Source organism: Nipponia nippon, unplaced genomic scaffold (assembly GCF_047370975.1).
Source record: "Nipponia nippon isolate SJK-2023a ecotype South Korea unplaced genomic scaffold, ASM4737097v1 scaffold_5, whole genome shotgun sequence".
Classification (NCBI taxonomy): domain Eukaryota; kingdom Metazoa; phylum Chordata; class Aves; order Pelecaniformes; family Threskiornithidae; genus Nipponia; species Nipponia nippon.
In genome coordinates this window covers 51317055-51327622 of record NW_028262369.1, presented here as the reverse complement: position 1 = coordinate 51327622, position 10568 = coordinate 51317055, and the positions used below count along the sequence as shown (strand labels likewise).

The window sequence follows — 10568 nt, the reverse complement described above, 5'->3', positions numbered from 1 at the left end:
AGCTGTGTCTGTACTAGGAGAACTGCCCGGCAGGTGTCTCTCCAACACAAGTGAGAGAGAGACCGTCTGCTTATAATCATCAGTTTATAGAATAATCTTCTCTAACTGCACTCATTCCTAATCCTATCTGGAGAAGGATTCTGCTTTCTATTTTCTATTGCTAAGTTTTCAACCTAGTAGCTGCTCTGCGATTCAGAACCTTACCTTTGGTGATGCTGAGCGTGTTGTCACCGCTTGCTACAAAATCGTAAAGTGCAACAAAGAGATTGGGATCGCTCTCAGTGGCTCCAAGCAGGTTCTCCTTGGAGCTCCATCTGATGGCTTCATTCAGTGCCTGGGGTTCAACATCGCAACCATAGGGGCGGTGCAGGGCCTCTGAAGAAAGAACAGAAGAGGAAATTACTTTGTGTACAATTGTAAACAGATCAAAACCCAGTGTACAGCAGAGTGAAGCTCCTGCTGCACGATATGCTCTTCATGGCAAAGGAACACCACGTCTGCACATCTTAGATCGGTGGTTTCCAATACCCACTTTGCTGACTCTTGATTCTATAGTTTACTTCTAAAGGGGGCTAAAGAAGGTCATTAACTTCCTATATACCAAGCAGCGCATATAACATTTCTATTTAACATTTATTATATATTTTTATTTATATACACCTCTATTTTAAATTATTTAGGCATTCACAGATTGAAAAATAAGGGAGAAATTAAAAGTGTGGGGTTGTTTTTTTTTTTTGTGAAGTAGTGAAGGAAACCTTTCAACGCTGAAATGTTGTATTTTACGTCTTTATTGTTTCTGTGGCTGAAGTAGATAGCCTGGATCTGAAACCAACATTACAAATACAGGTAAGAGACTGAATTATGACACAAATGAGATCTATAGGTTGGGACAGTAACTGATTCAGTATTAGCAGGAATGATGGCAATTTGTGATATGTTTCAAGGCTGTGTAAAGAAGAGGTGGAAAACTGACAGGGACAGAAAGTAGTAAGGGTGATGCTAGGTATTTAGCAGCAGTGTTTCTGAATACCCAGGCAGTTCTGTTTTGCTGTTTCAAAAGGACAACTGATGCTAACTTGATAGTACAAGGGAGTGGGGGGAAGAATCAGACTTGTTTTATAGACAAAAAGTCTCCACAGTTCCTGTGACGATGAAAGCAATCTAAATACACAGGGTTTTGGAAAGAACTGTAGTAAAAAGCAAAACTGTCTGAACACTTCATGGTAGTGCTATGCCAAGACCATCATTGGCTTTCTAACCCATAGAGAGGTTTTCCAGGAACATCTAGCAGAATAAATTTCAACATTAAGACAAGAGAAAGAGCGATGATGTAGTTTCATACATGTGGGCTGCTCCAGGGGGCAAAAAAAGATGAAGGTGTAAAGATATAAATATTTTCTCTGATGGCACAACTGATGTAAGTTCCTGTCCCAATATATATTTCCAAATTCTCTTGTTGAACTTACTTATGGAAATTCACTGTAAAAAGATTTAATTAAATGCACCAAACATAAAAAATCCTCTTTAAAGTCAGATGCTTTCTTCACTTTACAATCATTGCTTTGGCCCACTTCTGAGGGGCTGAGAAGTCAGGCTCAGGATGTTTTTAAGCAGATCACTGCCAGAGAACGTGTGTATATAATACCCCCCTCCCCACTCTCCCGTGAGATCTACATTCGTGAGCAAGAGCTAGTCTATAAGGCACTTTAAAAGAGAACAAAGAGCTCAAATGCAATACAGGATGGGAAAACTGGGAAGTCAGCGAGACACAAAACAGGAAGAGGCCTGTGCCAAGTAACAGGCAAACATATGCCAAATCTGTGTCACAGGACAGAGCTCAAGCCTGGAAAATGAGGACGTAGGGCCGTTCCCAGCATCTACATGCAATTTTTGGACTGTATTGTAGGTACGCGAGAAAGTGAATGGTTAAGGTTTGTTCTGTTTTGTTTTTAAACACGTAGCTAAGTGGTTTTTGACTGCGTTTCTGGTAATCATTCAGAGTTATACTGCTTGCACAACCTGCTCATCTTGCAATTACTTAATAACCTACCTCCGAGCCTTGCCGCAGTAGCAGCCTATCAAGGTCATCCTAGCAAGAACAGAAGTGACTAGAGATTAAGCTACCAAAATGTCACTTCTTTGATTTCATTATCTGGAGATACAATATTTATGTACAATTCTTGCTCCTAACCATCAACTGCAATTAAATTTACAATATACTAACCCATCAGACTGGGTGCTATCATGGAAAAGAGAGGAAATCCCAATGTCTGCTCAGCTACCTACATTATAGCACGGCTGCCAACATCCCACTGTAATTTTTTAGGGCTGGCTGTGTGCGTATATGCATATCCAGTTGTTAAGCACCAGGAAAGAACACCAGTTCCTAAATCCATCTCTCTTTATGGAGTAAAAATACACATTTAATTAAATAATACATTCTTTATACTCCTACAGTGACTTGCGTTAGAGTGTTTCAGTGCCTTAAGCAAAGTCACTCAGCAAATGGGCTATACAAGAAATCCGACTTGCGCATCTCTGCTAAGGAGCAAACACAAAAGTAGGCAGTGTTTCCAAAAAATATCCCGACGTTTCAGCTCCAAAATACCTTAACGGTGTTTCAATAACTTCTTACTTTCAATTATGTATCTGACGAAATGTGAAGGGCTTTAAACAAAAATATGTGCATTTGTTCTAAATCAAAGCATACTTTAACTTTCTTTCTCAAGCCAGAAAAGCTCATGAACTGAGCATCCAACCCCTACTTAACAGACAGCACGGAGTTAAGCACTTAACCATGCACTGGGTAAGCCTGAAGCAGCCTAGCGTCAGCTCAGCTTCAGAGCTGCTGCAGCAAATCCCATGACCAGCCAAGCCTGCCCATGCTCAGCCCAGCAGCGGGCACTTTAGCCAAGGCAAAACCAGCAGAAATGCCACCTGCTGCTTAGTGCTGAGCAGCTCTGCCCACATGAAACCGTTTGTGGTGCTATGCTGGATTGTCAGTGAGGATTCAAAGCAGATGTGGGACTACTACCACTTCCTCGGGAATGCCTGGGAGGCTGGCACATGTTCTTAACACCCACTTTATGTACAAAAAAAGCCATCAGAAGTTAATGTTTAATGAGGAGCTTCAATCACTTAGCTGCAGTGCTTACCTAAAAATCACATTACCTAAAAATCAAATGCTTTTAAGGGTTCATGTCTCACTAACTTCCTTCACTTTCATTTTTAGAGTGACTTGGATGCTTAAGTAACTGTAAAGGTTACCCAGTATCTACTAGAGGGGAATTTAACAGGATATAGAAGTACCTATTGCAGGTTATTATTACATAATAACCTATGCTGCTCAATACGGTGTGGGATCTATGACATCCAATATGTAAGGATATCGAAGGTCAGTGAAACATGATAATTGCATAGACCTCATTAAAGAAACTAAGATAACCAAAGCATATCACAAATGATACCCCTCCAACTGAATAGTCTGGAAGCTCTATTCACACCAAGGGTGAGGAAATGAGCTGGGAAGTTCTCTTTTATATCAGCTCCTTTTAAAGGCTAACCATAAATCATATATTACCACTTTCATTTCCTATACAATGGAAAACTTACATCATCATTTAGCGTACAAGTAATACACGGTCATGTGAGGAGGTTATGCTTCATCCATCTCCTTCCTTTTCTTTATTCCCACAATACAATTTGCTTCTCTCCGGATATGAATGCTTTTCCTATTCAGTCAACATGTAAGGGAGGTTTTATCCCCCACCCTGTGCTGCCAACACTGCAACTACCAATCTCTTCAGTCCAAGAGCAGGAGGTAGTATATGCTAAATCTTAAATTTTAGAGTCACATCAAGTGCTGAAGTGGTCCCTATTTCCGAAATACTGTGTAACTGCTCACAAAAATGAAGCATTTCAATAATCCTAAAACCCAGATAAAAGCAGGCAATCTCAGTCCTGCCCGCGGCTGGTCTCATACTACAAGACAAAGATAGACTTGAAAGGACCCACATCCTCCTTGAAGCACTTGGAGAAATACAGGAAAGGGATAGCACAACATTACATCCCTGAGCATCATACCTGTGAAACTCACGCCAGGCTCAGAGGCTTCCTCGCCAAGGCAGCAGAGCAGCTTGCCCTCTTTGCCATAGCTGCTAGACTGGAAGAGGACCGTCCCCCCAAACATGCTGTGCTTCGCAGCAAGCAGAAGAGGCTGCTTGACACAAGAAGTCCTGGGCTGCCGCTGCCAGCACAAATGCCACCACGTGCAGACGATCACTGCTTGCAAGGCTGGCGGCCAATGAAAAAGCAAGCGCTGCTGAGCAGGCAAAGGAGAAACTGGGAAAACCAAGCTGCGGGTTAACGTGGTTATTAGCTGGAAGCGAGGGTGGAGCTTCCCAGGGAACGCTGAACAAACAGAGGATGTGGGGACTGGACTGCAAGTTGAAACAACTTTGAGATGAGCTATAAAGACAGAGTTTTGTTCCACTAAAAGTTAGGCAACAAAGTGTTTGGGAAGAAAGCAAACAGTTTCCTTGGAAAAATTCCTTTGTACAAATTACAAAACAGATCACCCATTAAGGGGACTGCCCAAATTGATTCACTTTTCCACTCCACATACCATTGCTGGAGCACTATTTACATGAATCAACAGGAAACAACGTTAGTGAAAATACACACCTAAGAGATGCACAAGCGCTGAGCAAGTAAACACTCTTAAACATTTCAGGATTTCAGAAAGAAACAGAAAGCAAGGGCAGTACCTTATGCCCAGTCTGAGCTGCATATTTGCTGATTTAGTAAGACTCAGGACAGCTCTCTGAAAGGGCACCACCGAATTACCTCTCAAAAAACATAAGATTTGTTGGATGAATTCTTTAAAAGCCCTGGTTTTCTAGCAAAGGCTGCATGGTTTGTAGCAGGACAGGCTCCTCCCAACACGTGGACAAGGAAGGGTTAAAGAACAAGCCATCACCATGGCAGTCTCACACCTGGGAGGGTGGTGGGCCTGCAGAGGGGATAAAAGGGAGCAGGGAAAGGGAAGTAAGTGGTTTGGCCATTTGTAGGGGAAGAAGAGCTGTTGCAGCCCACCAAGAAAAAAAAGCAGCATTTCTATAATCCATGAACTCCACCGTTCTGTGAGAAAGGCAGCTGCACCACATGATGAGGGCTCAAATCAGGCTAAAGGTAAGAAATGTGCAACCTGGATTATTCCAAATGTTTGTGTTTTGTAAGACTGTGGATGTGAAAAAAACACTATGTAAAAAACTGTGGATAATGCTGTGGTGATGAGGAGTCGCTTTTCCCTATGTGGCCTTGACGTGAGTTATTTCCCCCCCCACCATCACCTAATGTATGTGGAAAAAATAACCAGACAAAGAAAATACCTTAGGGTACCCGCATACTGTTGTCTTCCTAGAGTTCTGACGAGCGGGTGACCTCCTTTCCTCCTCCTACAAAACAAGCTCAGCGAATCCTGCAGCGTGCTACTCACTAGTAATATGTTGAGATACCTTTACTTACAAGCTCCTAGGCTTTCTCTCTTTTCCCCTTTGTTTTTCCCTCTTGCAGTTTATTGTTTTCTCCCTTCTCTTATGTGCTCTGGGTACTCTTAATTACACTAGTATTTGTACTAACCTTTGTGTATCTATTAATACACAAAGAATAAGCAGAAATTGTAGGCAAAACCAGCATAGCCTCAGAAAAACGCGGACGAGTGTTGTGACAAACAAGCTTTTCAGCTGGGTCTGAAATGGAACCAGGAAAGGGCAAGCTGTATATGGATTTGTGACTAAATTAGTCTTAGCTATAATAGTTAAGAAAGTTAATAACCAATTTACTTGTTAGTTAAAATACGACAGATCAGTAATTGGTATCTCTGGAACAAAGAAGGATCAGTAGAAAGTTCGGTTGGATTAATAATGTAACTTGCAAATGTATCTATCGAACCTCTCAGTTTTAGCCTCTGTCAGAAGAGTATCCTTAGCCAAAGCCTAATGGCTGGCTGGGCTGTTAACAAGCTCCTGACGTGAACCAAGTAGTGGCCAGCACTGGCCTTACGGGCGAGTAACGTTTTGGCTGTAAGCTTCCTGTGACAGGGCAATTCTGTCCCTGCACCCTTCCAGCCGCCCTCCTGAAGGTGTTTCTCAGTGGGAAGGACATGGGGTGTCCCTGCACAGCGTGTAGCTGTTCAGAAGTTCCTGTCAAATGCACCCGGGCAGAATAAAATCGGGCACCTTTTTGCCTTCTGGGTGAGCGTTATTTCTCTTACAACTGATTTTCCTAGATAGTTATTTTACAGTGTAGGCCATCACCTTGACATCTGCATCCACCACATCTGCATCCTGTTCCTATTCCCTTCACAGTAAGTGCACAATATAAAATCTTAATTCTGGTATACTCGGCTTCCTCGGTGGCAGAATCCACCTTTCAGGCACAGCAGCTCTTCCCCGCTCTTTAGACTATTCCCTATGGTCCCCTTCAAAGCTGTTTCCTGACAGCGGTTACCCTTCCTGCACAACTTAAATCATCCATTTAGAAGCATTTCTCTGGTTCTTCCAGCAGTGGGAAAAAGTTGAATATGAGGAAATCTTGCTGACTACGCTACTTTGAAATGTATCGTTCAGGGAGCTTCTAAAAAAATTCGCTGCACTCTGAATTTATGAACCAACTGTCGATGTCTCAAACAAAAGAATGTGTAAATAGCAGTAGAGCTCCAAAAAGGATTTGGTGGTGTTGGCAGAAGGCCAAATTGACTGGTTTGTCAATGGAAGGGAGAGAGACAAAGAAAGGGTTATAGGGTAAATACTGGTTGCTGCATACAGTCTCAATCTGATATCTCAGCATTTGACATCAAAAACCACAGGGTGTATGTATACAGACACACGGTGTTCTATCTTCTGGCTTCTCACATGCCTCTTTTTCACAAAGGTACACTTGAAGACAAGGCCACCAAGATCCCCACATATGCCACATATTTCACTTTATTTTCACTTTGAGTTTTCAAACTAAATACCAATATAAATCTCCATGATGCTATTTTACACACAGACTCATTTTATATGCTTGCTTTAAGACTACCAAAGAATAGGCATTGGTCAACTTAGAGCATCTAAGTTGCTAAGACTATCAAGTAACTAACGACTGCTAGTATAATTGGTATTTTTGCACTGCATCTTCAAAACGTACATCACTGTACATCACTAGAGCTCAAGATCTTTAACCAGCTTGTTAGTGGGAGGGCTTCTGCCTTAATGAATATGAGGAAACAAAATTGATAACACAGCAGCAAGTGGGTTTCCTATTTTGCTGACACGATTGGAATAGTATCAAGTTCTACAGTAGTTTCGTTTCTGAAGCCAAGTCTCAGCACTTCCTACTAACCAAAAATACTCAAGGCAAACTACATACTGAAAAGCAAACCAATGCTGAACAGGCCAAGTTCCTGCTGTCTAATAATGTGGTAGCATAGAAGCAGACCCATGAACTTTCTTTACCCTATAACAGACTTCAGCCTTTACCTAAATGGACCACCCAGTCTTTCTGCTGACATACGTGCGGCCATGAAAAATACCAGCTTAAAAGGATTCAGGCAGCTCACATCTGGCTTTGGTAAAATGCAGGCAACCTAACTAAATGCCATTCCTAGGTGTTCCTCTCCTGCAAGCAACCAGACTCTTAATAACGTGGTTTGCTAAGCACAGATCCATAGTTAGTCTTTGGGCCTCCCACAGAGTGGTGCAAGGTTTAAGTATTGTAAACAACCCACTGAATAAAGCCAAGAAATACAGCTCTAAGCCAAGAACTTGGGATGGGCAAGGAATAGGTTTCTATTTATGGTACCAGGCTGGGAGACAGAATGGGAGGAGATTTGAGTCAGTGACAAGACTGCATCATGAACAGCTCACATCATATAAAAAGAAATTTTTCAAGCCAAGCTGGTAGCACTGTCTTGCCTCAAGTATCAAAATATACCTGAAATAGAAAAGGTCAATAAAAGTGATCTTTGGCATCAGAAAGAGAAATACATGGAGAAACCTAAAAGTTCTCCATACAGTTCACCTCTTAAATGCAGATTTATTTTTCAACATGACAAACCGCTGCATGAGGTATTCCCCTGTGCTTACTTCATGGTTCAAATGGTGGGTCCTCACCTAGAAGATACGCTTTTTGGCTACCTTGATATAAAAAACCAAGGGAAGACAAGGTTTGGGTTTTTGGTGTCAATTAATTTTAATTGGTAGAAGGAGAGGACAGATTGATTTCAACTAGTTACACCAGTGTATGAAGAATTCAAGCTGTCTACCTGAACATGACAAGATGATAGCTATCTTAAGATTAAAACAAACTGATGTTGATGGAGGAACTGCCTGTCTTCTGTTTCACTGGTTCCAATTATTCTCTCCCTTTGTTATTAATGCTATCAAACATTCAGAGGTGTCCCTCAGCCTGTTTCCTTGCTCAAATGTGAGTGACACATAGGTACACCATTTCTCCCAATATTAACCTAATGCAGCACTTCCCTATTTTTTTCTCAAATTCTTCCTGGTAAAGAAGTATCTTTTTGGTACAGAACCCAGAATGAAAAAAATCAAGCTTAAGGTCCAAAGTATTAATTCGAAAATCTTCATTCATTCAGTGCAAGATGCATAAATCTCTTCATAGATCAACAGCTGTATAGGCTGCAAGTGACTGAACCTTCTACTGCAGCATTTGGTAGCACTGCTGTTTTAAGAGAGGATTTCAGAGTAGATGAAGTATTGATCATCTTCAGTACAAACGCTGCTAACTCAATAGATTGGCCCTCATTACCTCCAAGACTTTCTCTTCTCACAGAACTTCGGCAGCAAAGTGACTCTGGGATAAATGCAGCTAGCAAAATGACACAGGTTTCAGATGCATTTAAAAAAAATACTTTAGGGTGAGGAACTCACGTGAGCACAGGAGAGCTGGACCTAACGGTTATTAAACGGTGCAAAGGATGTTTCCTGGCACAGGTACCGGGAATGGTCAGAAGCACCGCAACGCACTCAAAGTACCAATCTGACTTCTTTGAATGTGCCTCCAAGTGAGGAACCAAAACCCAACAGCACAACAGATAATAAGAAACACACTTCCCTGAGGTGAAAGAGAGATTTTAATGCATTTAAAATTATATACAAAGCGGACTTTAGAACAAAAATGTAACCTCTTTGCAAAATCCTGGATACTGTATCAAAGTGTTTGTTACCTTAATTACTAAGGATTTGTTCAGCTCCTGTAAAGCTAGTCAGCTTTGCAATTGCTGCTATCCAGAAACAAGCAGAGAGACCGCCAACTTCAGATGCTCTGTATTACATACCTCTCTCCATTGAGTACTGAGGTGATGAAGTTCCAATCTTTGTTCCTCTGAATCCTGCCTATAGTGGACAGTAACTACTCCCACAATAACAGTTTCAGGGAAAGGAGTGCTATGAAGGGACACCCGGATTTCAAAGGTAACTGGGAAACTGCATACATGTAGATCAAAAGTCTATTTGACATTCTTCCTCTGTCATGGTAAGTTCCAGTAAACCTCTCCAGTATGAAGGGTAAGGAGGATTAGGTCACCCGGTCCTTCTCCAGGAAAGGTGGGATGGCCAAATATTATGACAGCTTACAGCAAGTCATTTAGCATTCTTTTTTAATCAGTTCTGCAGGAGAGAAGTTGCTTAATGTGGATTACACTTCACTCCAACAGAATTCCTGAGAAGTCCTAATACCGGCCAGATCAAAGTCAAGATATTATCTACTTCTAAGCAAATCAAATGAATAGCTACTTGCACAGTGTTAAGACAAACATCTGCAGTAAGGGCGCTTCTGCAAAAAGAATACTTGAAAAATCATGGCTCAACCGACCCCTAAGCAAGCCAGAAATATACACACTAACAAAGTCTAGCTGGCGAGAGGTGTATTTTGCAGATGTAAAGCACTAACTGATCAGACCTTGGAGTTAATGGGACATAAATGTCCAAGCTGCTTTTCAAGTGACATAATTACATCTTATTAGAAGTCCTACAGTATTAGGTACTCTCCTTAGACTCAGCACCTGGAACAATGACCACATTAAACTGTTTCTCAGCTGGCTTTTTGAAATTTATTTTTAGCCTTCCTAGTTAGAGGGAAAACTTGGAAGGCAAGGGTAGAGTCTAACTCAGTGACTTGTAATCTCAGGAGTGAAAGAAAACATCAATCTAACAGACCAAATTTGAGCTGACATCACAACTTGAGGCCCAAGTAATTATTTTGGCAAGTACCTTAGACAGGCAGCACTGCTTACCTTTTGGAGGATATTCGGAGGGCAGAGCTCCCCAGGTGAGCTGATACAGCTTCAGTTTCCAGTACATGAGTTTAATTTTTTTAATGCAATCCCAAAATGCTTGTTAGCACAGATGCGACTTCTCAGTTCCATCCACCCACACTGAATATGCAGCAACTGCCAAAGCTACACAGTACTTCTGTTTTAAAAAAATTCTCTAGCTAAAAATAAATCGCAAAACTGTCAGCCTCGTTTGTCAGCAACCAATATGTTGTTCAAGCCATTG

At 41.5% G+C, this 10568-nt stretch overlaps 1 protein-coding gene across 4 annotated transcripts in view; it reads right to left on the bottom strand.

The window, feature by feature from the left end:
• The window catches only part of ABL2 (ABL proto-oncogene 2, non-receptor tyrosine kinase), a 50442-nt gene that overhangs the window by 16431 nt on the left and 23443 nt on the right, over positions 1–10568 (bottom strand). For 3 of the 4 annotated variants that reach the window (XR_015698643.1, XM_087730649.1, XM_087730650.1), the window contains exon 2: positions 205–375. Coding sequence is in view for 3 of the 4 variants with exons in the window: in XM_087730649.1 (XP_087586775.1) it covers positions 205–375 (171 nt within the window). In the remaining variant the exon portion in view is untranslated. Of the gene's footprint in view, positions 1–204; positions 376–4086; positions 4249–10568 lie in introns of those variants that run through there. The other variant, XM_009463574.2, reaches the window with a different exon arrangement.